The sequence below is a fragment of the Chlorocebus sabaeus genome, chromosome 16, assembly GCF_047675955.1.
Source record: "Chlorocebus sabaeus isolate Y175 chromosome 16, mChlSab1.0.hap1, whole genome shotgun sequence".
In the NCBI taxonomy this organism is placed as follows: domain Eukaryota; kingdom Metazoa; phylum Chordata; class Mammalia; order Primates; family Cercopithecidae; genus Chlorocebus; species Chlorocebus sabaeus.
In genome coordinates this window covers 79825477-79852620 of record NC_132919.1, presented here as the reverse complement: position 1 = coordinate 79852620, position 27144 = coordinate 79825477, and the positions used below count along the sequence as shown (strand labels likewise).

General features: G+C 52.7%; 1 protein-coding gene across 3 annotated transcripts in view; it reads left to right on the top strand.

Annotated features, from left to right (window-relative positions):
* Positions 1-6113: 6113 nt before the first annotated feature.
* Positions 6114-27144, top strand: part of CSNK1D (casein kinase 1 delta) — a 32894-nt gene continuing 11863 nt past the window's right edge. For all 3 annotated transcript variants that reach the window (XM_008013349.3, XM_008013350.3, XM_008013352.3), the window contains exons 1-5: positions 6114-6520; positions 14282-14392; positions 24029-24177; positions 24764-24992; positions 26500-26670. In XM_008013349.3, coding sequence (XP_008011540.1) covers positions 6445-6520; positions 14282-14392; positions 24029-24177; positions 24764-24992; positions 26500-26670 — 736 coding nt within the window. In that variant the 5' untranslated portion in view covers positions 6114-6444. The remainder of the gene's footprint in view (positions 6521-14281; positions 14393-24028; positions 24178-24763; positions 24993-26499; positions 26671-27144) is intronic.

The following is a 27144-nucleotide window of genomic DNA, read 5'->3' as shown; positions in this document are numbered from 1 at the left end:
ATTTTTTAGCAAAGACGGGGTTTCACCTTTTTGCCCAGGCTGGTCTCGAACTCCTGACCTTGTGATCCACCCACCTCGGCCTCCCAAAGTGCTGGGATTACAGGCGTGAGCCACTACGCCTGGACTTTTTTTTTTTTTTTAATGTAGGCAAAATTTACATAACAAAATTCATCATTTTAACTATTTGGAAGTGTACAATTCAGTTAATTTTAGTACATTTGCAATATTATGTAACCCTCACCTCTGTCTAGTTCTGAAACATTTTCACCGTCCCGAAAGGGAAGGAAACCCCCTCCCAATTAGCAGTCACTCCCCACATCCCACCCAGCCCCTGACGACCACCGATCCACAGTCTGTGTAGATGAATCTGCCTATTTTGGACATTCCATGTAAATGGACTCATACAGTATAGAGTCTTTCGAGACTTGCTTCTGCTGCTGAGCATCGTGTGTTTTCAAGGTTTGTCTGTGTTGTAGCACGTTACTGCCTCCTTCTTTTTTCGGTTAGTGCCTCCTTTTTTTTTTTTTGAGACAGAGTCTCACTCTGTCACCCAGGCTGGAGTGCAGTGGTGCAATCTCAGCTCACTGCAACCTCCACTCCCAGGTTCAAGTGATTCTCCCACCTCAGTCTTCCGAGTGGCTGGGATTACAGGCGCCCGCCACCACACCCAGCTATTTTCATATTTTTAGTAGAGGCAGGTTTTCACCTTGTTGGCCAGGCTGTTCTCGAACTTCTGACCTCAAGTGATCCACCTGCTTTGGCCTCCTAAAGTGCTGGAATTACAGTGTGAGCCACCGTGCCTGGCCATCATTCATTTTTTTTTTTTTTTTTTGAAACAGGGTCTCACTCTGTCTTCCAGGCTGGAGTACAGTGGTGCGATCACGGCCACTGAAACCTAGACCTCCGGGGCTCAAGCAATCCTCCTGCCTCAGCCTCCCAAGTAGCTGGGACTGCAGGTGTGCACCACAATGCTTGGCTAATTGTATTTTTACAGAAATGGGGATTCGTCATGTTGCCCGGACTGGTCTCAAACTCCTGGGCTCAAGTGATCCTCCTGCCTTTGCCTCTCAAAGCGTGGGATTACTGGCATGAGACACCGTATCCAGCCTTCCTCACTTCTGATGAGAGCTCTGGGAAGATTTTCACTCCCCACTGCTCCCTGCCCCCAGCTTCCAGGTTTTAGTGCTAGCCTACAGAGGAATTCCTTGCAGCAGCATTTCCTGTAGAAAATCTGTTTAGCACTTACTTTACCCAGTTCCAGAGAGGTGATCATTATTTATTCTCTGCCATATGTTAGCATGCATGCAAGTATACACACACATGCATGCTGTGTGCATGCACACACAAACACATGCACATACACACATGTGCACATATGCGAACATGTATGTACATGGTGTGCATGCACCTGTGTACTGTGTGTGCATAAATGCACACACACGCAGACATATGCACACATCCATTTCTAACATGTGGTCCATACACACACAACACACATGTGTGCATGCAGGTGTGCGCAGGTGCCAACTTACACAGACAGTGCTGCTTGACGTGGTGCCCCCTCCCCTTCCCTGCCCTGTCTGAGATCTGGGTTCCGTTTCATTCGTCGTTCACAGGGAGGCCTTCCTGGCCCCTTCCTGGCTGGGCTCAGGGTGTTAGACTCGGCATCCTCCCACACCCACAGACGCCTTTCTTCGCCCTGCCAGGCAGATGGCGTCTGTGCCAGGCATGAGTCCTGAGAGCCGTCTTGGCTGCCTGAAGACGTTTTCTGCAGCTTCCAGTTATGTGTAAGCCACTATCTCAGTCTGTTCGTGCTGCTGTAACAAAACACCATGGACTGGGTATTTATAAAGAACAGAAATTTATTTCTCTCAGTTCTGGGGGCTGGGAAGTCCAAGATGAGGATGCTGGCAGGTTCAGCGTCTGGTCAGGGCCTGGTGTCTCCTCCCAAGATGACAGCTTGTTACTGTGTCCTGCAGAGGGGAGGAACGTGGTGTCCTCACACAGCAGAGAGACAAAAGGGGAAAAGGGACCAAACTCCCTCCATCAAGCCCTTTCACCAGGCACTAAGCCATTCATGAGGGCGGGGCCTCACGATCCAAGCCCCCCTCCAAAGCACCCACTCCACTGATGCACTAGGCAGGTCAGTTTCTGATACACGCTTTGGGGAGGTCATGGGCAGGTGACAGCAGAGCCCCAAGCCAGTCTGATTCTTTCACTTTGTTGTTGTTGTTGTTTGTTTGTTTTTGAGATACAGTCTCGCTCTTGTTGCCTGGGCGGAGTGCAGTGGCAGGATCTCAGCTAACTGCAACCTCCGCCTCACGGATTCGAGGGATTCTCTTGCCTCGGCCTCCTGGGTGGCTGGGACTACAGGTACATGCCACCACACCTGGCTAATGTTTGCATGTTTAGTAGAGACAGAGTTTCACATGTTGGCCAGGCTGGTCTCAAACTCCTGACCTCAGGTGATCTACCTGCCTTGGTCTCCCAAAGTGCTGGGATTCCAGGTGTGAGCACCTCGCCCGGCCTGATTCTTTCCCTTTCTTAGCAGATTCTTTCTAAATGGGTATCCATAAACTTTCCTTTCCCTGTTGCTATAGTTTGGGTGTTGGTCCCTTCAAACCTCAGTTGAAATCTGATCCCCAGTGTTGGAGGTGTCTGGGTCATGGGGGTGGATTCCTCACGAATGGCTTGGTGCTGTCCTCTTGGTAATGAGTGAGTTTTCACTCTTACTAGTTCCAGAAAGAGGTGCTTTTAAAAAGGCCTGCACAGCCAGATGTGGTGCCTCACGCCTGTAATCCCAGCACTTTGGGAGGCCGAGGCGAGCGGATCACGAGGTCAGGAGTTTGAGACCAGCCTGACCAACATGGTGAAACCCTGTCTCTACTAAAAATACAAAAATTACCTGGGCATGGTGGCGGGTGCCTGTAATCCCAGCTACTCAGGAGGTTGAGGCAGAAGAATCGCTTGAACCTCGGAGGCGGAGTTTGCAACCTCCATCTTTAAAAAAAAAAAAAAGGTCTATACTTCCCCACTCCTCCAGCTCCCTCTCACACGCGGTCTCCACACACCCCGGCTCCCTCCCGCACGTGGTCTCCATGCGCCCCGGCTCCCTCTTGCACACGGTCTCCACGTGCCCCGGCTGCCTCTCGCACGCGGTCTCCACACACTCCAGCTCCCCTTCACCTGCCATGAGTGGAGGCAGCAAGACCCTCACCAGGGGCAGACGCCCAATCTTGAACTTTCGAGACCTCAGCATCATGAGCTATGTTAGGCTGTGGTTGCCTTGCTATAAAGAAATACTTAGGACTGGGCAATTTTAAAAGAAAAGAGCGCCAGGCATGGTGGCTCATGCCTGTGATCCCAGCACTTTGGGAGGCTGAGGTGGATGGATCACTTGAGCTTAGGAGTTTGAGACCAGTCTGGGCAACATAGTAAGACCCCATGTCTACAAAAAATATGAAAAATTAGCCAGGCATGGTGGCGTGTGCCTGTAGTCCCAGCTACTCAGGAAGCTGAGACAGGAGAATCGCTTGAACCCCAGAGGTGCAAGTTGCAGTGAGCCGAGACTGCGCCACTGCACTCTGGCCTGGGTGACAGAGCGAGACGCTGTGTCAAAATAAATAAATAAATAAATAACGAGAAGAGGTTTACTTGGCTCATGGTTCTGCAGGCTTGACAGGAAGCATGGTGCTGGCACCTGCTTGGCTTCTGGGGAGGCCTCTGGAAGCTTCAGATCATGGTGAAAGGCAATGGGGGAGCAGGCAGGTCACCTAGCCAGAGCAGGAGCGAGCGAGCGAGAGAGGTGCCCCACACTTTTAAATAACCAGATCTCAGGAGAACTCACTATCTCAAGGACAGCACCAAGGGGATGGTGCTAAACATTTCTGAGAAATCCACCCCCATCGTCCAGCCACCTCTCAGCCACCACTCAGTGTAAACCCCACCTCCAACCTTGGGGTTTACAATCCAACATGAGGTTTAGTAGGGACAAATATACAAATTACATCATGATTCTTCATAAATTGCCCAGCCTCAGGTATTTCTTGATAGCCACAGTAAAGGAGACACTTCGGTGTTCAGGAGTTTATCAGGGCGGGCCCGGGTGTGTGGGCTTGCCCTCATACGTCCTGCTGGGAGCTCAGGGGGCTTTCCAGCCTGCAGGGCAGTACGTCCTTCTAGTCTGAAAGATGTCCTAGTATCATCAAACCACCCCACAGACCATGCCTGGAGACTCTGCCTCACACGCCTGTTCCCAGCAGTCACCAACCCCTCATCCCTCCCTTATCACCGCATCTGTGCAAGCGTCTCCCCTGTGACGGAGGCTGTTCCTTGGCAATGACTATCCTCAGCTTCAGCCCCCTGCTGACAGTTTTCTAGCTCAGAACCTGGGGCTCTGGCTGCAGGATGTCCTGTTCATGCCATGTCTGCATCCTGTCTTTTCGGAAGGGGTGGTGTCATGCTCTGGGCTCCACATCTGTTTTGTCCTCCTCTCTCTGACCCCGGGGCTCCAGGGCACCACTGTCCTCTTCCTTTGTCAGTTTGTTGTGGCTGGGGCTGGTGGTGGGGGAGCCACAACAATCAGCCTCCCTCACCTTGCCCAGCCTGCACGTTCCCAGGGCTCTGGCCATCCCCACTACACCACAGTCCTCTGTGTGTGCACAGGTTATAGAGTCAAGACACAAACACACAAAAGCCAGGCAGACGGGCACAGTACCTGCTGCAGCTGCATGAAGCTGGGGCACTGTGGGTGAGAAGAGCTAGAAATGTTGGGGCCATCAGAGCCCAGGAGGACCAGTTGAGGGAGGAGCAGCCGACAGGTGGGCAGGTGCCCCTGGTCAGGGAGAGCAGGACTCCCCAGGAAGAAGGATCACAGTCACCGCGGGAGAGCTGGGCTCTGTTCATCAACAGAAAAGCCATGAGCGATCCTGCCAATAAGGTCAGTTTTACTAGTCTGGCAGCCCCCACCTCAGGCTCCTGTAACTCAGAAACTGGGCAGTTCCGACTGCCTGTGCCTCATTAGTGACTGACGGTGGTCTGGCTGGCGGCATCTCCTGTCTCCAGGCCCTGCTGTGTAACTTCAGGAATGGACGCCTGCCTCCCAGACCCAACCTCCAGCTGTTTGGAGCTGAGGGGTGGAGAGGAAGGACTTGGGGGTGGAGAAAGGCGGGCACCACTGTGGGGCCTGCGGGGACTGCTTTCCTCTTCTGCAGTGACCTGGATGGGCTGAGGCTGTTGTCTCACTCACGCTGTGGTGCCCACACCAGAGCCCTGGTATGCTACTGCCTCAAAACACACATTCACCTGCTTCACGTTCTTGAGTTTCAGCGAGGATGTGACAGGTCTCGACATACATGGACGTGGGACCATGGGTACGGGTTCTTCAAGGTCCCCATGCACCGCAGCCCAGGAGGCTTGTCTGAAGGGCTTTCTTCCCAGCGATGGGAATCAAAGGCCCCAATCTTTGAAGCTGGCCATCAACCTGAACATCCACTCCTTGTTTTCTTTTGCAAGGAGGAACATTCAGAACCCACACAGATAAGAATGTTGACTTGGTCTCCAGGCTGCAGGGACTGGCGGGAGGCAGGTGGTCTGGCCTCGTATTGTGAAAGGTGGTGGCTTTGCCCTTGACCTCCAAGCTGGACATCAGGACCTCCGAGAGCACGGGCCCGCTCTGTCTCTTGCCTTAGGTGTCACGAGGTAAGGCCGCAGATGCTGACGTCCTGGGATGCCCCAAGTCCGGGAACTGGTAGCCCAGTGAAGGGGTCTCCCCTGTGTCCCCTGAGCCTGGCCTGTCACTCTGTCCAGGCCTCAGCTACCTGTCCCCTCCTGCAAAAGGCACCCCCTGTCGCGAGGAACTCATCTGGCTTCCTCGACATCTCGGGGGACACACGAAAAGCCCCCGCGAGAGCAGCGGGAGACTGCAGGTGGAAGGGGCTGGGGGCCCGAGGTCCGGGGGTAACGGGACGGTGCGGGGCAGAACGGCTTGGCTCTGCGCAGAGTTGGGAGGAGGCCTGGAGCGCTCGCCCCGCCCGGCCCCGCCCCCGAGGGCCAGGCCCCGCCCCCGGAGCGCCGCGGCCCCGCCCCGCCGGGTTGCTAGGGGAAGTGACGTCACAGCGCGATGGCGGCGGCTCCTTTAGGCAGCTGAAGGGGGATTTAGGCCCGGAAGATCCGAGTCCATCCGCGGCGGGGAGAGGGCAAGCGGGGTCGGCAGGGGCCGGAGCAGCGGCGGCGGCGCTCGGACTGTCCCATCCGCCCCGTATTGAGGCGCTGGGAGCGGCAGGGTGACAGGAAAGCGATGGTGAAAGCGGGGCCGTGAGGGGGGCGGAGCCGGCAGCCGGACCCGCAGTAGCGGCAGCAGCGGCGCCGCCTCCCGGAGTTCAGACCCAGGAAGCGGCCGGGAGGGCAGGAGCGAATCGGGCCGCCGCCGCCGCCGCCGCCGCCATGGAGCTGAGAGTCGGGAACAGGTACCGGCTGGGCCGGAAGATCGGCAGCGGCTCCTTCGGAGACATCTATCTCGGTGAGGCCCCGCCGCCCCCGCCCGCCGTTCGAGGACCCGGGCCCGGCGGCTGCCAAGACCAATCGCGACCGCGGAAGGAAGTGGCGGCCCCCGCGGGGTCTGCGTGCAAGTCGGGGCGCCGCCGGGTCTTGGCCAGAACCCAACGGCCACTAGGCGAGCGCGGCCGGGGGTGGGGAGGGCAGTGGGGAGCGGACGTGGGGGAGGGGCAGGGCCAGGTCGGGGGAGCAGGGTCTGGAGGGAGGAGGGGACAGGGGAGCTGACCCGGGGTGGGGCATGGGCTCGGGGGCGCTGACCCGGGTAGGGGCAGGGTCGTGGGGAGCGGACCCGGGAAGGGCTGGGTGGGGCGTGGGGAGGCGGGCCTGGGGGAGGGGCAGGGCGGGGGTGGGGGCAGCGGGCCGTGGGCGGGGAGGGGGCAAGGCCGGGGCCGCGGAGCGGGCGTCGGCTTCCTCCACGCCTAAGGTCACCGCAGTAAACAAAGGCCACGGTCTTTCTTCCGCAGCCCGGTCCGGGGCTGTCTGGCTCCCCCCACAGAGGCTGCCCCTGCGTCTTGCACGCGTGGGGGAAAATGTCAGAAAGACCCAAATGCCTTGTGGGAGTGGGGGAGTGGCCCGGCTAGGAGCGGAGCTTGCCCTCCGCCTCGCAGCCGCCCTGATGACTGACCGCTGGCGGTTCTCTCTCACCTGTGCCCCTTGGCCTTGGAGCGTGACTGAGTGCAGATGAGCAAGGGTTAAGTTCAGGTGACTGTAGAGAAAGTCACCCAGGGTTAAGATGCTGGCGAAGTGAGAGGCAGATGAAGTAGTTGTACTCATGAGCTGTCCTTTAGACTGTAACAGTCTCACGGTAGATTTCAGAAAAAATGGGCTTAGAACGTTCTGGGGTGTGTCATATTTACAATGGAAAAATATGCACGTGAACACAAGTGTAATGAAAGGTTGGCTTAAATCTTCAAGTTTGTAATTTTTTTTTTTTCCTTTTTTGAAACGGAGTTTCGCTCTTGTTGCCCAGGTTGGAGGGCAATGGCGCGATCTCGGCCTCCCAGGTTCAAGCGATTCTCCTACCTCAGCCTCCCTAGTAGCTGAGATTACAGGCATGCGCTACCACGCCGGGCTAATTTTGTATATTTAGTAGAGACGGGGTTTCTTCATGTTGGTCAGGCTGGTCTCCAACGCCCGATCTCAAGTGATCCGCCCACTTCGGCCTCCCAAAGTGCTGGGAAGCCACTGCGCCTGGCGGAAGTTTGTAATTTTAAAGTAACAATTTTCTGCGCTTGTCAGTGGGATTGTGCAGTGCACGAGTTGTTCCAAGACCTCTTGCATTTGAGGATATGCAGCCTGAGGTGGTGTGCCTGCAGAGGGGCTGCTGCAGACCTTTGAGGAGAGCTGTTTTCTGTTCCAGCAGCCCTAGCTTCGGGGGCATCTGTCAGCCAGGGTCAGGAATCCCATGAGATGTCAGTAATGCCTCTGGTCATACCTTTTAGATGAACCCACATGTGGACAGTACCCAGTTCTCACTCCCTTCCCACTTTTCACCAGAGAGAGAACTCAGGACCCGGTGGGCTGACAGTGTTAGGCTGAATCCATACATATGGGTGGCTCATACTTTGGGTGCCTGGTTAATCTGCCGGGTAACCCCGTCATATGCCATGTTGTTGCTTTTGAACCTGTACATATGCCTTAGACATTTGGGTTTGACTGTTTAAACATTTATACCAGGTGGTCAGCTGGATGTGTCTTGGCAGTGTTTTGGAAGTCAGGGTGCTTGGTAAATGGAAGGCGTTTGGCTTATGTATAGAACAGTAGATTTTGGCGAAAGTTTTAATCCCAGGATCTGAGTTACACTGCAAAGCCAGTCCATTACCCACCTTTAGGCAGGCATCAAAAAGAAGTATTGTGGGCCGGGTGCAGTGGCTCACGCCTGTAATCCCAGCACTTTGGGAGGCCAAGGCGAGCGGATCACTCGAGGTCAGGAGTTTGAGACCAGCCTGGCCAACGTGGCGAAATTCTGTCTCTACTAAAAATACAAAAATTAGCCAGGCATGGTGGTGGCCACCTGTAATTCCAGCTACTTGGGAGGCTGAGGCACGAGAATCACTTGAACCTGGGAGGCGGAGGTTACAGTGAGCCAAGATCATACCACTGCACTCCAGCCTGGGTGATGGAGTGAGACTCTGTCTAAAAAAAAAAAAGAAAGAAGTACTTTGAAACTTTCTGTTCTCTTCTCTGAGACCTTGTCAAACAACTTTTGTGCTTTCCAAAGATAGAGTCAGACAAATTTTGGTGTGGTTGTCACCAAGTGATTCCAGAGGTGGAGGGTGGAAGGCTCTCTCCTCACTCAGTGTTCCACCCTCCGGGCCTCACCTCTCGCTGGGCATACAGTCATGCTGGATACGGGACTGCAGGCGGCTGTGGCTCTGACTCCCTGGGGTTGGGCCCCCCCAGACAGCCATCCATCAGGGTACACGTCCAGTTACTTGAGTAGGGTTGGGCACAGCTGATTTTTTTTTTTTTTTTCCGTCAGCATTGGCTCCTGGCCACACTGTGGTCCTTTCAGATGACCCCTCTGAGGAAATGAAAGGCGAGGTGGTCACGTTAGCCGGAGTAAGGCAGTTTGGAAGAAGCGTGGGTCTGAGCAGAATGGCAGTTAGAGTCAAAGATGGCTGATCTGAAGACCTTGAGATGGGTTGGTCATCCCCGCCATAGTTTTGTTTGGGCAGCCAGTTAGACATAAATTGAGGAACTAGGTCTTCATCTTGACCTCTGCGTGTCGTGTGTATTCTAGTATGAGTATCATTAAGACCATTCCTACTGTTGTCACTGTGGTGTCCTCCAGGTGGGGTTCACCTTGCTTTGAGCCTGGCTTTTGGGTTTTTGTTTTTCCACTGGGGACTTGCTGTGCTTTCCGGTGTTTGAGCCCGGGAAGGTGGGGGGAAGGCTGTGCTTCAGTGGAGTGCCCGTGGGCTAGAAGTGTGGTGTGGGCCTGCCTGCCCCGACCCTGCTGTGAGAGTTGGAGGGCAGGGCTGCACTGCAGGACCCCGCTGAGTTGTTGTGTTCCAAAATTGCCCCTTCAAAGGGGGCAGTATTTTGGGGCTATTTCTTGAATGCCCAGGCTTTGGAAAGTGGGACCCCAAAAAGAACAATCTCAGTCTTCAGTCCGAGATTGCCAGATCTGGAAGGCCCTTCAGGAGGGCAGGCTGGGAGGCGGCACAGCCCACACACAACCTGTGGAGCGCACACCTTGGCAGCCTGTCGTGTGACCTGGCCTCAGCCCTGTGCTGCCCTCCACATTCATGTCCGTGTGGTGTGGCCATAAACCAGAAGTCCTTTCATTTTTGCTGGCAGAGTACCACTGAAAATAAACTTGATAACATTTGAAAACAGACAGTGTCCTTAATGTGGACCACGAGTTCCCAGCCCTAGTACCACAGGGGTGTCTGGGGGAAGGAGAGTGTTCAGCTGGGCCACGTTAGAGGGAGAGGCGCTGTGTTTTTCCCGCAGGGGGCCCATGCAGAGAGGCAGTGAGAGCCCAACTGGCCTCTGTTCTCACCCGTAGTGTGTTCTGCAGGTGAGTGGCAGGACTGGATTACCTGGCTGGTGGGCTGGACAGGTGCATCTGTTGGCATTTGTACTTGATCCCATCGCACCATCAGCTTGTCAGGGCCTCCGTTTGTCCACCTGTTACATGGATGGACTGACCTCGTAATGTGCACGAGTATGTTTTGGGAGCTAACTGCTTCTTCATCTCTGAAGCACACGTTTTTCCCCTCACTGACTGATTTCTCAAGAGGCAGCCTGCAGGGTGCCTGGCATGCAGTAGGACCCCAAGACGCTGACCAGCCGTGAGAGGAGAGCGGGCACCTGTTCTCACTGTAGCTTCCGGGGTCTCCTCACTGCAGTGTTGAGGGCTGTAGCCTCTGTTGACCGTGGACTCTGCTTAACTCAAGCGTCTGTAATGAGAAGTCGTGGTACTGCTGACCGCTGCCCTGTGAGGTGACCTTTGTCCTGCTGCTCAAGGCGTCTCCCTGTTTCTTTGTTGACAAGACAATCCTTAATGGGAGTTGCCAGCGTCCAGGCTGGTAATTCAGAATTACCCTCCTGTGCCAGGACAGGGCCACACTCTGGTTAGGTTCACTTAATTCACCATCTGCTTTTTTTTTTTTTTTTTTTTTTTTTTTTTTTTTTGAGACGGAATCTCACTCTGTCACCCAGGCTGGAGTGCAGTGTTGCAGTGGCCGGATCTCAGCTCATTGCAAGCTCTGCCTCCCGGGTTTACACCATTCTCCTGCCTCAGCCTCCTGAGTAGCTGGGACTACAGGCGCCCGCCGCCTCGCCCAGCTAGCTTTTTGTATTTTTTATTACAGAAAGGGTTTCACCGTGTTAGCCAGGATGGTCTCGTTCTCCTGACCTCGTGATCCGCCCATCTCGGCCTCCCAAAGTGCTGGGATTACAGGCTTGAGCCACCGCGCCTGGCCTTTTTTTTTTTTTTTTTTTTTTTTTTAAGACAAAGTATCTTTCTGTCTCCCAGGCTGGGGTGCAGTGGCACAATCTCAGCTCACTGCAACCCCTGCCTTCTGGGTTCAAGCAGTTCTTCCGCCTCAACCTCCTGAGTAGCTGGGGTTACAGGCGCACACCACCACGCTTGGCTAATTTTTTCTGTATTTATAGTAGAGACGGGGTTTCACCATGTGGACCAGGCTGGTCTCGAATGCCTGACCTCAAGTGATCCATCAGCCTTAGCCTACCAAAGTGCTGAGATTACAGGCGTGAACCACCACACCGGGCCACCATCTGCTTTTGTCTGCTGAACTTGAGGGACATCTTTTTGTTTTTGTAGGATTAACATTAACTGACACCCAAACATGGACTGAGGAAAGCCCTGTCTCAGAGCAGACCAGGATTGTTGAGCTGCAGGGAAGAGTTGAGGTTGTTTTGCTGATAGAATGTCCTTTGTATAAACAGACAACCCAGACAACCTGGTGATCTGCGTGTCGCCAGGTTTTGGTTTGTTTTGATTCTGACACCCAGGGCTCAGGGTCTTTCAAATTCTCATTCCCCTTTTAGTCGTGCTTCTCAGATTTAACCTGTGGTGAAGGACCAGGCTTGTAATTTTCAATCTGTTGCACACCAAAACTTGTGTATAATAAGGTCAAAATGCTGCAGCGATGCCAGATTGCCACCACAGTTACTCAGCGCCTCCGTGCTGCCTTGTGGACTGGTGGCAGCTGGAGGACCTGACTGAGCAGCACGGCTGGTAGAGTGTGGGGTGCCCCCGGTGGGTGAGGTGGGACAGGGCTGCAGGCCAGGGGGTCTGAGCAGTGCTCAGCGACCTTGAGGCAGGTGGTGCCCAAGGAATGCACAGACCATGATGCTCTGCTGCTTGATGCTTCTGCATAGCAGGTGATGAGGTGCCTGCTGGAGGCCCCAGAGAGTTGCCGTCCTCACATCTGGGTGCAGGGCCTGCATCCTCTGCTCCCCTGTAGGGACTCGGGGCAACCTTGGTGTCTGGTTCCACAGCAGGGCTGGCTCTGTGTGCTTGCACAGCAAGAGGTCCCAGCCCCATGATAGGGTGTGATTGGTGGTGTGTGCCAGAGCGGCTGGTGATGACTTTGTCCCACGACAGTCAGTGTTGCAGGTGTGACTGGCAGACATTAGATGTATCATCTACAGAGAGGTGGAGCGAGAGATGCTAGTCAGCAGGCTGTGTGGCCCCAGGCCGTGGAGTCACTGGGCTGCCAGCTGGCGAGGGTGGCGGTGCTGTCTGAGGCTGCACTGCGCCTGCTTGGGGGTTCAGGGAGCTGCTGACATAACTAGTGGGATGAGTCACCCTCCCTCCCGGCTGGCGAGTTGAGTTCAGAGTCCAGGTCCTTAAAGGAACTCAAAGTTCGATTTTCATTTGCACAGTACATTTTTCGATGAAGTCATTTCTCTTGTAATTGGATAGACTGTCCCAACTGTAGGCAGGAAAAACAAAATTTATTACCTTGAGTGCTCTGAAGAGTCTCTGTTGATAGTAAGTGACGTTCGTAAATCTAGAATGGTCATTGGCGATGACCTGATGATGGCGATTCCAATGGAACGCAGCAGTGGCGATGGGTTTGAGGCCCAGGCCGGGAGTGGCACATCTCATGCCACCATCTGGGCAGATGAGGGGGTTCTTGGGTGTTCAGTGGACGTGTGTGGATGTCAGCAGACGGCTCTAGTGCTCACTTGACCTTACTCTGCCTTTCATCAGGGAATCTTAAAGAGCTGTATGAGAAACTGTTAACCCGTTCATCTCCACGACTCTCATGAAACAGATGTCAGACCTCACCACTGATCTCCATTGACAAGAGAAACTGAGTCACTAAGAACTAGCCAGGTCGCTTTGCCCAGCACTAGTCTCCCAGGGAAAGAAGTCTTCCAGGGCTCTGTCTGGGCTGCTGAAGCTAGTGTGAATTCCTTTGCACATAGCCACACTGTTGGGAAGGATTCCAGTGTCTTTTTTTTTTTTTTTTTTTTTTTTGAGACGGAGCCTTGCTCTGTCGCCCAGGCTGGAGTGCGGTGACATGATCTTGGCTCACTGCAAGCTCCGCCTCCCGGGTTTACGCCATTCTCCTGCCTCAGCCTCCCGAGTAGCTGGGACTACAGGTGCCGCCACCAGGCCCGGCTAATTTTTTGTATTTTTAGTAGAGACGGGATTTCACCGTGTTAGCGAGGATGGTCTCGATCTCCTGATCTCGTGATCTGCCCCCTTTGGCCTCCCAAAGTGCTGGGATTACAGGCGTGAGCCACCGCGCCCGGCCAATTCCAGTGTCTTATACTCCGAAGGGATCCGTGATGGAAGAGGAGAGAGCTGAATATGTGCTGTGTGCAGCTTTTTCTCTCCTCTTTGGTTAGAGCTCCTGGGGTGCCTCACGCAGTGGATTTGGGGAAGGCTTTGGGCCAGAGTCAAACTCGGGAGTATTTGTGGGTGAACCCGAGAGGGATGGTGGTTGTCACGTTTGTCATTGATCAGAGTAAAGCAGAGATGGAACATTTCTAGATAAAAAGTGTAATTTTGCCTCCAAACTCATAGTCCAGTCGTCAGGGTATTAGATGTGTCATTGGTTTTAGCCATTGACTGACGAAAGATGTGCGACCGTTGTGTGTTGGTAGGTGGTGCATTTCGGGCTTTGAAAACAGGCGATTCTTCTGGCTTTGTGGCCCCAGGAACGGAGAAGGGCCTCCCTCTGCCTGGCAGAGGGTGTTTGCGTGCAGTAGGTTGGCTGGAGATGACTTCCGCTGCCTGCGATGCTGGGCCTGGGTGGACTAGGGCTGTGATTGTTGGGTAAAAACACAGCCCTTCCTCAGGGGGAATCTCAAACCACCCCCTCCCAGAGGCCTGTCAAGGCAGCGTGGAGAAAAGGGAATGGCACCCTGGAGCTCCACCATGGGCTGTCTGGGGCAGGCGGATGCAGGGGCCCTGGGCAGGGCTGATGGGAGGACGCAGACCAAAAGGGCTACTGTGGAGAGGGAGCTGCAGCACCTGGAGACTGGTAGGCGGGTGATGGAAACCGCATAGACTTTCTGTGCAGTTCAAATTTGTCCTGTTGTGAAAATGGGACTAAGGATAACTTCCCCCAGAGATGTGTTAGCCAATGAGCCCGCCTTACTATGCTAGAAAGGAGAACACGTCCATTACTTGGTCCTTCCTGGAAAACTCACATAGTGCTTGTCGTTTCTCCAGCATGTTGGGTATTTGGTGGACACCAGGTAATTCCTGTTGTGGTTTTCTTTCTTTGCCAAGGTACGGACATTGCTGCAGGAGAAGAAGTTGCCATCAAGCTTGAATGTGTCAAAACCAAACACCCTCAGCTCCACATTGAGAGCAAAATCTACAAGATGATGCAGGGAGGAGGTAGGTCTTTTACCAGTCACAGAGGAACACTAGGGTTCTGTTTGCTAGGGGAGAACAGCAACTCAGCATTGCTGGTTAAAATAAACCCAAAACTGGCTCTGGGCAAAAGGGAGGGGGGAAGTGTTCCCCACACCCTGACGAAGAGGTCACAGCTTCCTTCAGAGAGTCTCGGATCCAGAGACCCTCCCTCAACACAAAGATACATCTTATGGGCTGGGTGCGGTGGCTCACGCCTGGAATCCCAGCACTTTGGGAGGCCGAGACGGGTGGATCATTTGAGGTCAGCAGTTCGAGACTAGCCTGGCCAACATAGTGAAACCCCGTCTCTACTAAAAATACAAAAATTAGCTGAGTGTGGTGGCATGTACCTGTAATCCCAGCTATGCAGGAGGCTGAGGCAGGAGAATCGCCTGAGCTTGGGAGGCAGAGGTTGCAGTGAGCTAAGATCACACCACTGCACTCTAGCCTGGGCGATAGAGTGAGACCCTGTCCCAAAAAAAAAAGAAAAGAAACATCTTATGCCATCTTGTCCCTTTGTTTAAATTTTGCTTCATGTCGGGTCATGGTGTCTGAAATCAAAAGTTTGTGTGAATTTTAATGCATGCTCACTTTGGTGTCTGTGCCCCTCAGTGGTCGCTGGGGCTGTTGCTGGTGGGACTTCCTGCTGTGTGATCCCTGGGTGAGGCCTCTGCTCCTTCGCATGCTTTGCTTACAGCTTGGGGGATGTCCCTTCACACTCTCTGGGCTCGTTTTCTCCTGAGCAAAACAAGGGTTTTGAGCTTGGTGACCATCATGACCTGTTGCAGCTCAGTTACTGTCCCCGTTCAGCGAGCCCTCAGCCCAGGGCCTTAGGTACCTGGTGTTCCACGGTGGGCCGAGTATGGAGCAGAGTGCTCCCGTCCTGACCTCAGAGTCCAGCTCTTGCGAGTTCCCTGGACTTTGAAATGGTTCAGCTGATGGAGCAGGAGGGCATTCTCTGCAGGGATTTCAGAGCCATGAAGCACGCGTCTCAGCAGCAGAGCTTCGGTCTGGCAGGTGCGCTCTTTGGGAACAGGGCTTTCTGTCTGAAGAGTGGCTGTGCCATGTCCGTGGAGCCCTCCCAGTTAGAAGCCTCCGGGGCACATTTGTAGGCGGATGGTTGGATGAGTCTCCTTGGGCAACCGGCCAAAGGAAAACTTGTTCAGGGCCTCTGTTAGCCCTTTCATCACGGGAAAGGGAAGACTGTTGATGGGCTTTTTTGACATCTTTTCTCAGCACAAGCAACATAATCTGTGCTACTACAAGAAACCGACATGTCTAAGTTTATGTGACACAAAATGTCTTTGGCAGCACCTGTGGTCCTGGGGAGCCCGTTACAGAGAGGGTCATCCAGTGTGTCCTACACAAGCCTCACATGACCAGAGGAGGCCACAGGAATGAAAAATCCCATCACCAACCCAAGGAAAGCTCAGCAGAGACCCCACCCTGGGAGCCTGTCTGGCGGCCCTTGGTGGTGGATGGGCTTCTCAAGGGCCTGGAGCCTGCATTGAAGGTGTGACGAGCCAAGGAGAGCAGGGTGGTGCACGGTGTGACCTTGGCCTGCGGGAGCCTGGTGCGGGGGTTGAGTAAAACCTGCACACTTAAAAACACCTTAAGTTTTTACGAGAGACATCTGCAGGTGAACTTGCAAGCCAGGGGTACACAAGGGCAAAGGGAAGAAAGCCAGTCCTTAAAAGCACAGGGTAGGCCAGGCGCGGTGACTCAAGCCTGTAATCCCAGCACTTTGGGAGGCCGAGGCGGGCAAATCATGAGGTCAGGAGATCGAGACCATCCTGGCTAACATGGTGAAACCCCGTCTCTACTAAAAAAATACAGAAAATTAGCCGGGCTTGGTGACAGGCTCCTGTAGTCCCAGCTACTCTGGAGGCTGAGGCAGGAGAATGGCGTGAACCTGGGAGGCGGAGCTTGCAGTGAGTGGAGATGCGCCACTGCACTCAGGTCTGGGTAACAGAGCGAGACTCTGTCTCAAAAAAAAAAAAAAGAAAAGAAAAAAGCCCAGGATGGTCACTGGGGAAGCCAACCCTGAACCAAAAGGTAACTACGTGGTTCCTGAACAGGACTTCTCCCCCCGGCACTAGTGCCATTCGTAGTGGTGTGTTCTCTGCGTGGTAGATGTTGGCAGCACCCCAGCCCCCAGTTGTGATACTCAAAACTTCCTTCAGACAGTGCTGAAGGCCCCTGGCAGGCAAAGTTCCTTCCCCTGTGGCCACTGGCTTAAGAGAGTAAAGAAGCTTGCTCCTTCCTGTTCCTGCCCATGCACCTTCCCTAGGATCCTGGAAACCAAACAGGATTTCAGAAATGGATTTTCTCCCATTTGGGCTTCAAGCGCATTGCCATGTCCCTGACCATTCCAAAATGTAGCTCAGGTCTTCTGTGTTAAATGCACACTTACCTGGTGGATACTGGCAAAGTTTTGTTGTTTTGTTTGTTTGTTTGTATTTTGAGACGCAGTCTCACTCTGTTGCCCAGGCTGGAGTGCAATGGCGGGATCTTGGCCCACTGCAACCTCTGCCTCCTGGGTTCAGGCCATTCTCCTGCCTCAGCCTCTGCAGTAGCTGGGATTACAGGCGTGAGCCACCCCGCCTGGCTAATTTTTGTATTTTTAGTAGAGACAGGGCTTCACCACGTTGGCTAGACTGGTTGTGAACTCCTGATCTCAGGTGATCTGCCCACCTCAGCCTCCCAAAGTGCTGGGATTATAGGCGTGAGCTACCGTGCCTGTCCATATACTGTAAAGATTTAAAGATCTGCGTTTTAGAAAACAAATGATGTCCGGGAAGGCAAAAGGCCTCATTCTGGTGGTGGTTCTTGAATTCACTTTGAGACAAAACCACGGAGTTGACAAATAATGGGAAGAAATTGCTTCATCCAGAAACCACCAGATCTTGCCGCCGCCCGTTCTTGTGCAGTGTCTGCTGTGGGTGATGCAGATTGTCCTGTTGTGGGTGGTGCAGATTGTCCCCTTGTGTAGTGTCTGCTGTGGATGGTGCAGATTGTCCTGCTGTCTCTGAAAAAACGGGCAGCAAGCACCTCTCATTGCGGTTTTCCTTCCTTTCACGTGAGCGTCAAGCAGTGGTGCCAGGTTCTGATCTTGCTTACGTCTGCTTGATGGAGGCTGCCTTCCAGGAGAAAGCTCCACACCGAGTGCTTTCTGTTATCTGCAGCTTGGGAAGAGTGAGCATTAAAAACACACCGGTCACTGCCCACAGCAGCCCTGGGCAGTGGGTACTGAGCTCTTCAGCCTCATGTTGCAGATGAGGAAACTGGGTTTAGAAGGCTGTGTAACTTTACGGAGGACAGACGAACTTGGGTGTTCTAGCCCGCCAGGCTACTGCTCAAGCAGCTGTCTGCTCCCAGAGAAGGAAATGGCAGCCACCCTGTGTGGCCTTCAGCCGTCAGGAATGTGCCCCAGATGCTCCCACCTGTCCCAACTCTGGTTGGGACAGTAGATTCAATACCTGAAATAGTAGAAAGAAACTAAAATTAGCTATGTTGATGGAAGACTTGGATAGACACCTAGTTTTTATCAAAACCGACTGGACTGGTGGGCAAAACCCAGGGACTGTTGTAAGTGCTCTTTCCGATCCTAACATCTCCCAAAAGCGGCTTTAGGTCACTCCCTCCTTGGGGAACCCCTCAGCAAACGACATTTACTTAGTTCTCAGCTGCTTTTGGTCAAGGCTAAGATGGCAGGCGTGGTTTCTGGGAGGGAGGAGGGAAGTCCTTGTGTAGAACTGGGCCAGTGGGTGAAGGTTCTGTGGTTGGGGGTGGGCGACTGCCTACCATCATCTTTTTATTGTGAAATATTGTACAACTCCAAAGAACGTATGTAACATGTATGGTATTGAGGACATTAAAATCAACAACCAGGACCCTGTCCTGCCCGTCTGAGAGGAACACTCCTCCCTGTGGAGCCCATTTGCCTGCCATGCCCCATGCCTGTGCCAGGCCCTCGCTCACCTGTTTGTAAGTGTTTGTTTCTTTGTCATCCTATAAGAAACTTTCAAAATCCAAATAATGAAATTATCTAGAAACATTTTACAGTTATAGAAATCATTTTAGGGTTGAATTGCTGAAAACTTCATGAAAATTTCTATTTGCATTAATGCTGAGTCCCCACATTTATTTTGAAACTTTTCACAGATCAGGGTGGAGCACGCCTTCATGTATCTGGCCTTGTCCCCCCATTTTTTTATCCCCACGCATATATTTAGCTACCTTTGGGCACCATGAGGGAAAAGTGTTGAGGTGACAAATAGCAGCACGAGTGGCTGCTTCCCACGGTGACAGCACCTGGACAGGGCAGCAGGGTGGCCCTGGGTGACTGGCACAGTTAGGCAGCCATGGGTCTCTGTTTTCAAACCCATTGGCTTCACTTGTTCCTGCAAAAACACCAGTCGCAGTAAGTCCATTGAGCACAAGTGCATTGGGAGCCGAGAGCGTGGATAAAATGTATTTTATCCATTCTCTAATGCCATGAATGATGGGGTGCATTGTGACAGCTAACAAAAAAGGGGTGATTCTGCTGAGACTTTTGGGGGGCAGGGAGGAAAAAGAAACAGGCCAGGTGCAGTGGCTTACACCTGTAGTCTCAGCTACCTGGGAGGCTGAGGCAGGAGGATGGCTTGAGCTCGGGAGGTTAAGGCTGCAGTGAGCTGTGATGGTGCCACTGCCCTCCAGCCTGGATGACAGCAGGACCCCTGTTTAAAAAAAGAGAGAAAGAAAGATGGTGTCAGTAAATACACCATCAGTAACACCAGTCAGTACACCATCAGTTAGAACGCCGTCACTCACATCAGTCAGTAAACCATCAGTCATGTCATTCAGTACACCATCAGTCAGTACACCATCAGTCAGTACAACATCAGTCAGTACACCAGTCAGTTCACCATCAGTCACGTCAGTACACCATCAGTCAGTACACCATCAGTCACATCAGTACACCATCAGTCACATCAGTCAGTACACCGTCAGTACACCATCAGTCACATTAGTCAGTACACCAGTCATGTCAGTACGCCATCAGTCCACCATCAGTCCACCATCAGTCAGTACACCATCAGTCACATCAGTACACCATCAGTCATGTCAGTCAGTACACCATCAGTCAGTACACCGTCAGTCACACCAGTCAGTACACCGTCAGTCACATCAGTCAGTACACCATCAGTTCAGATGGATCATGAGTCCATGCCACATATGTCTTTTGAATACGTGAAAGTTTTAGTGTTATGCGATGCGGTCTGTATTTTGTAACTTTCTTTGACCCAGAGTATTCCAGAGTATTCCTGAGATTTTTCCCTATCGATTGCAGCTCTAGGTAATTGATTTTCATTGTTTGATCATCTACGTTGTTGTATAAAGTAGCTTCCTCTTACTCATTCTGTGTTGAGCCCTGGGGAGCTTCTAGCATTTGCTCTTAGGAACAGTGCTTTTGTGCACATCTTGTCCATGTGTCTGGGGCACACGTGCCAGCACCTACGTCTGAAGGTGCAGTGGCTGTTGCTTGGCACGTGCAAATGTCCAGTTCTGCAAGATAACGCAGGCATCCGCATATTGATGTGTATCGATTTTTCCAAAGTGGTTATGCAGATTTCCACTCCCCCCTGCAGAGCAGCAGAGGTTTGTGTAGCTCACATCATCCTCAGCCTCACAACACTGTTTTCAGCAGGGCAGGGGGTGAAAAAGGCAGGAAAAAAACTGCTGTTACTGGCATATTGATGTGATGTCATTTCCTACATAGGGATCTCAACAGATTAGAGTGTTTAGCAAATTTAAGATCAAAATATAAAATCTATTTATTTTGTTAAACCAACAATAATTAATTAGTTACACAATGTAATTTAAAAAGTACTGCTTACAGTAGCAAAAAGGTATCTAGGGATAAATTGTAAGACAGATAAGTTCTGTATGCAGAAAATATATAAACTTTATTGAAGGACATTTAAGAAAGATTTGCCTAATTCTCCTCTATGTTCAGAGAAAGGAAGATGCCAGGTGTCAGGTCTCCCAAAGTTGCTCTTAACATTCAATGACGTTCCTGTCAACATCCAGCCACTTCTCCTACATGATGAGGTGATTAGAATTCACCGAGAAGAGTGCAAGGCCAGGGTTAATTAAAACACCTGTGAAGAAGAGGGCCATTTGCCCTGCAAACACCAGCACTTACTATAAAGCTGTCACGATGAAACTTTGTGTAGTTTTGGCCACGAGAAGGGCTTAGAAGGAGTGACAGCCTAGAACACTGAGCACACCGGGCCTCCGTGGGTTGTAAGTATTTATCGCTCTGTTAAGAGGAGTCCTGAGTGCTTGGAGAAGCAGCTGATTCCAAGGCTGGGGCAGAAAGAAGGAAGGTGAATCTGGAACACGTGGCAGAAAGAAAAGTTCAAAACCGATAGGCATTTGTTGTGAGGGTACAGGAAAAAGCTTGAAAGGTTATCTGTTGCCTAAATTTAGGACAGTGAAAACTTCAAAATGAGTATTAAGAAGAAGGAACTGTGATGCATTGGAGTGGAGAAAGAGAATTTGGGAATCCATAATGCTGCATATATAGAGAGAGAGAATTCACAAATCCGTAGTAAGGTTGAGTATCTGAAACACCCAACATCAGAAACTTTATGAAAAGTGCTGACATGATGCTCAAAGGAAATGCAAATGGGGGCAGTTTGGATTTTCAGATTAGGGATGGTCAGCTGTGGCGCAGAATGCAACTATTCCAAAATCCAAAAGTACGTATGTATTTGCATGTGTATATCATATATTTTCAGGTTTATGTATACGTTTATATGCAACTGTTCCAGAATCTGAAAGTAGATATGTATTTGCATATATATATGTCATATGTATTCAGGTTTATATATACATCTTTTAAAAATATATATACATATATACAAAAGACCAAAGTCCAACATAAACACACGTATATATGTATATGCCTCATGCCTTTAACTTTTTTTTTTTTTTTGGTGAGACGGTCTCATTCTGTCACCCAGGCTGGAGTGCAGTGGTGCAGTCACGGCTCGCTGCAGTCCTGACTTCTGGGCCTAAGCCATCCTCCCACCTCAGCCTCCCGAGTAGCTGGGACTGTAGGCACACAGCACCAAGCCTAGCTAATTTTTAAAATTTTTTTGTAGAGACGAGGGTCTCACTATGTTTCTTTCTGGTCTCAAACTTGGGCTTAAGTGATCCTCCCGCTTCCACCTCCATCGTGCTGGGATTATGGGCCTGAGCCTGGCCAGTTAAACTTTTTGTTGTGGAATGCAGTTGAAATCTGTAGTAACGTTTCATGACTTTCTCTGCTGATTTGAACATCCGGGTCCATTTCAGTTGACCTCTGACTCCAGGTTTGTTTTCCACTGTGGATGCCGGACATCGAGAATGTCACTCGTGCTGTGCTCTTCCACGTTCTGCAGGCTCCTCCTCAGCTCTCTTCTGGGATGAGGTTGGGTTCCTGGATCTGCTGGGTCTGGCCTTTGTGCTTATGCTCCCAGCAGTGCAGGGGGCAGCCCAGGGCGCCCTCTCGGGGCTCCTTCCCGCCCTCAAGCACGGCTGTTATTGGCTGGTATGGCTGTCAGTCATTGGCCGGGCTGGCGTTGTTGAAACCACCCTGTCGTGTGAGGCTGTGTGTTTTGTTTTTCCCTTAGTTAAGGTGTGAGGGCGAATCAGGCCCCATTACTGTTTTTGCTAGAAGTAGAAGTAACTTTTATACTTTTAAAAGAAAACGATAGCATCTCTTTTTGACGCTGAGGGCAGAAATTATTTTTTAATGTAAGATACTGAAAGCACTCATAAAGCAAAAAGATAGAGGCATTCATATTCATGAAAATTAAGTCTTTTCATCAAGAAACTCCAGAAGAAAATAAAAAACGTGCCATTAACTGAGAGATACTTGCCTCACAAAAAGCCTACAATGGTTTAGTATCCGGAATTTATAAAGAACTACTATAAATAGGAAAAAGATACCACGATAGAAAAACTTAGCCAAAAAAAATGCACACCTTCAGAGGAGAGGAGATACATATGGCCAGTAAAACGAGCTGGGCGTGGTGGCGCCTGCCTGTAGTCCCACCTACTCAGGAGGCTGAGGCAGGAGAATTGCTTGAACCTGGGAGGCGGAGGTTGCCGTGAACCGAGATGGCGCCCCTGCCCTCCAGCCTGGGTGACAGCGAGACCTCGCCTCAAAAACAATAAAATTATGAAATAACTTTTTTAATGAAGTAAATTTCCCTAATGGTACCAAAACTTGCTGTAAGACTAAACTAAAAATCTGTCTTGCCATGGAAGGACATAAAAGGTTTGTCCAGGCCGTTCATAAGCTGTATGTGTGTAGAGCCATGTGTATCGTTAAGGACCCAGTGCTGTGAAAACATACCAAAAAAACATGTTCTTGTGGATATAAGAAAAAAAATAGGACTGAAGGGCATATTTTGGGGGTGGTATTTTGAGAAACCCGTCTGTTGCTGCAGCGTTCGAATTTGACTCTGGCGTGAGGCTGCAGTGCGCGCTCCTGCGTGTCTGCACGCGTCTTTACTAGCACGTGTTTCCATCTCTCAGCAGCATCTTGTGGTCGTTGACTTTTCATACATAAAGTCTTGGGTGAAGTGTCCAGGTCTTTCACCCATTTTTTTCTAAAGTAGATTTTTTTTGTTTTGTTTTCAGACAGGGTTTTGCTCTGTGGCACAGGCTGGAGTGCAGTGTTGCCATCACAGCTCACTGCAGCCTTCATTTCCTGGGCTCAAGTGATCCTCCTGCCTCAGCCTCCCAAGTAGATGGGACCACAGAAGCGTGCCACCACACCCAGCTAATTTCCAAAGTTTTTTTGTAGCGACATAAGGGTCTCCCTATGTTATTCAGGCTGTTCTCGAACTGGAGCTCAAGCAGTCCTCTCGCTCCAGCCTCCCAAAGTGCTAGGATTACAGGCATGAGCCACTGCACCTGGCCCGTGTGTCTTTTTAGTGTTGATTATGCCTTCAGCACTGATACTGTGCAGCCATCTGTAAATTCTTCCTGTTAGATTTATTGTGTCTGTATTCTCACTTCCCTGATTTGTATATTTCAAGCTTGGTTTACTGTGTAAATCCCCAAAAAGTTTTCATTGCTTTTATTTTTCTCTTATCCAGTCAAATACTTCTACCAACATTGTAGTAATTGAACATACTTTCTTCTCTCACCTAACCCATGGTAGCTGCTTTCTCTCCTGAAGCTCCTCCCCTCTCCGGTGTGATGTCTCTGGCAGGCTCTGCTGGTCCTTTCTGCCTGAGCTCTTTCTCTCCCGCATCATGACTGTTTCCTGTGTCTCCCGCCCCCCTGCCCTAGAAGGCGAGAGTCAGGGAGGTGGGGCTTCTATCCCCTCCTTGTCCCCTTTGCAGCTCCTGCCCGCTTGGCCCTCGTCCAACCTCTGCCTCAGGCCACTTGCTAACAGATGGGGCCTAATCTCGAAGATGGGTCCCTGAGGACTGGCGTTGCCAGGGTCTTCTGCCTCCATCACCCCTTCCCCGTTCAGGGTTGTCACCAGGACCCCATGGTGTGCACAGCGCAGACGTAGTGTGGAGCTGAGGCAGGGCCTGGACTGAAACGCTGTCTGATTTCCTCGCCTAGTGGGCATCCCCACCATCAGATGGTGCGGGGCCGAGGGGGACTACAACGTCATGGTGATGGAGCTGCTGGGGCCGAGCCTGGAGGACCTCTTCAACTTCTGCTCCAGGAAATTCAGCCTCAAAACCGTCCTGCTGCTTGCCGACCAAATGGTAAGGACTGTTTCCTGACACTTGGCACACACTTGCCGTCTGATGGAATCAGCCGCTCACTTGTGCTGTTCTCGCCATTATTACGACTGTTAATTCACAGAGGAAATGGAAATGTGCTAAGCCTTAGCCTTGAGGCTCTGGTGGCTCAGCTGAGTGGCTTGGAGGTCACCCTCGGTACCAGCATAGCACGTTTCCATTCAGTGGCCCCTCCGTCTCTCAGGAACATGCATGTGATTCCTAAGCACCTCTGTGCAGTTTCTCTGCTAATCCTGGTGTGTAGCCTGTGCGGAGAACAGTGCTGGGAGAGACCGATGTCTAGTGGCGGGTTGTCCCCTCTCTGTCGCCCCACCTCTCTGTTTTGTGGGAGCTGAAGGCAAGGCGCCTAGGCCCGTGGAGGGTGGAGGGTTGCTGAAGGCACCTGGGGGAACAATTTGGTCAGTTCGGCGTCCCCCTCACTAATTGTTAAACTAACCTGCCGTGGCTGAGGGGCAGGAACAACGCAACCACTGGCACAGTGTCCTGCAGTTGAGCTGTCCCTCCCTGAGACTGCCCTGGGCTGCCATCTCGCGCCTTGCTCTGCTCGCAGATCAGTCGCATTGAATACATTCATTCAAAGAACTTCATCCACCGGGATGTGAAGCCAGACAACTTCCTTATGGGCCTGGGGAAGAAGGGCAACTTGGTGTACATCATCGACTTCGGGCTGGCCAAGAAGTACCGGGACGCACGCACCCACCAGCACATCCCCTATCGCGAGAACAAGAACCTCACAGGGACGGCGCGGTACGCCTCCATCAACACGCACCTTGGAATTGGTGAGCCCCTGGGCATGGGTCACTGACCTAGGGTGCCTTTGGGCATGTCCATGCCTCAGCCCAGGGAGAGGCCAGCCTGTCGGGGAGCTGGGGGTGCGAGTGTGTCCTCAGGGGAGCTGGGGGTGCGAGTGTGTCCTCAGGGGAGCTGGGGGTGCGAGTGTGTCCTCAGGGGAGCTGGGGGTGCAAGTGTGTCATCGGGAGCTGGGGGTGCGAGTGTGTCCTCAGGGGAGCTGGGGGTGCAAGTGTGTCATCGGGAGCTGGGGGTGTGAGTGTGTCCTCAGGGGAGCTGGGGGTGCGAGTGTGTCCTCAGGGGAGCTGGGGGTGTGAGTGTGTCCTCGGGAGCTGGGGGTGCGAGTGTGTCCTCAGGGGAGCTGGGGGTGCGAGTGTGTCCTCAGGGGAGCTGGGGGTGCGAGTGTGTCCTCAGGGGAGCTGGGGGTGCGAGTGTGTCCTCAGGGGAGCTGGGGGTGCAAGTGTGTCATCGGGAGCTGGGGGTGTGAGTGTGTCCTCAGGGGAGCTGGGGGTGCGAGTGTGTCCTCAGGGGAGCTGGGGGTGCGAATGTGTCCTCAGGGGAGCTGGGGGTGTGAGTGTGTCCTCAGGGGAGCTGGGGGTGCAAGTGTGTCATCGGGAGCTGGGGGTGTGAGTGTGTCCTCAGGGGAGCTGGGGGTGCGAGTGTGTCCTCAGGGGAGCTGGGGGTGTGAGTGTGTCCTCAGGGGAGCTGGGGGTGCGAGTGTGTCCTCAGGGGAGCTGGGGGTGCGAGTGTGTCCTCAGGGGAGCTGGGGGTGCAAGTGTGTCCTCAGGGGAGCTGGGGGTGCAAGTGTGTCATCGGGAGCTGGGGGTGCGAGTGTGTCCTCAGGGGAGCTGGGGGTGCGAATGTGTCCTCAGGGGAGCTGGGGGTGCGAGTGTGTCCTCAGGGGAGCTGGGGGTGCGAGTGTGTCCTCAGGGGAGCTGGGGGTGCAAGTGTGTCCTCAGGGGAGCTGGGGGTGCAAGTGTGTCATCGGGAGCTGGGGGTGCGAGTGTGTCCTCAGGGGAGCTGGGGGTGCGAATGTGTCCTCAGGGGAGCTGGGGGTGCGAGTGTGTCCTCAGGGGAGCTGGGGGTGCAAGTGTGTCATCGGGGGTGCGAGTGTGTCATCGGGGGTGCGAGTGTGTCAGGGGAGCTGGGGGTGCGAGTGTGTCCTCAGGGGAGCTGGGGGTGCGAGTGTGTCATCGGGAGCTGGGGGTGCGAGTGTGTCATCGGGAGCTGGGGGTGCGAGTGTGTCCTCAGACCTCTGCAGCAGACAGTCTGGCTCATGACTGCCAGGTGTATGGGGGCAGGCGGGTGCTGGGATGTTTCTGAGTCACCTGTGATGTGTTCGGGAATTTCCTTAGTATGCATAAGGGGCAGCTCTGGGTGAGAGCGATCCAGGCGTGCGTGTCTGAGGCTCGTCTCCACTGGAAGTGCCAGCCAGGTCTTCTGCTTTGACGTGAGCACGCCAGTGCCGTTCTTCACGCCTTTCCCTTTTCTTTTCAGAACAATCCCGAAGAGATGACTTGGAGTCTCTGGGCTACGTGCTAATGTACTTCAACCTGGGCTCTCTCCCCTGGCAGGGGCTGAAGGCCGCCACCAAGAGACAGAAATATGAAAGGATTAGCGAGAAGAAAATGTCCACCCCCATTGAAGTGTTGTGTAAAGGCTACCCTTGTAAGTCTTCGGAGGCCTCTTCTCAGTGGAGCTGCTCATGGGGGTTGCACGTGTGTCGGGCCCGCCTCGGGTGTGCTGAGACGGCTCAGCCTGGGTTTTGTCAGAAGAGTTGCTCCCCTTCCAAAGGGGTGGTGGCAGGAACGAGGGGTGCTTTTGTGTATGGTGGTAATAGCCTGCCCTCCTGTTCATCTTGACTTACTTGCCAAGTGCCCGTCAGTGTGGAGAGCACTTGGAGGCCCTGGAGAGCTGGCAGGTGAGGCAGGCCTGAGCCTTGGGGTCCTAAGTGGCTGCAGAGGGATGGATGGGCAGTGGTGGGGCCTCTCTCTCTTCACATTTGTAGGACTGCTCCAGGATACATACCTCAGATGAAACGAAATTGTGCTTTATGATTTGAGTTTTTTTAAAAGCTTTCTTAAGGCCTAGAGTCTTAGAAATCTGCCAGGTGTTTTCCATCTGTCCTTCTCCCCTTGAGTA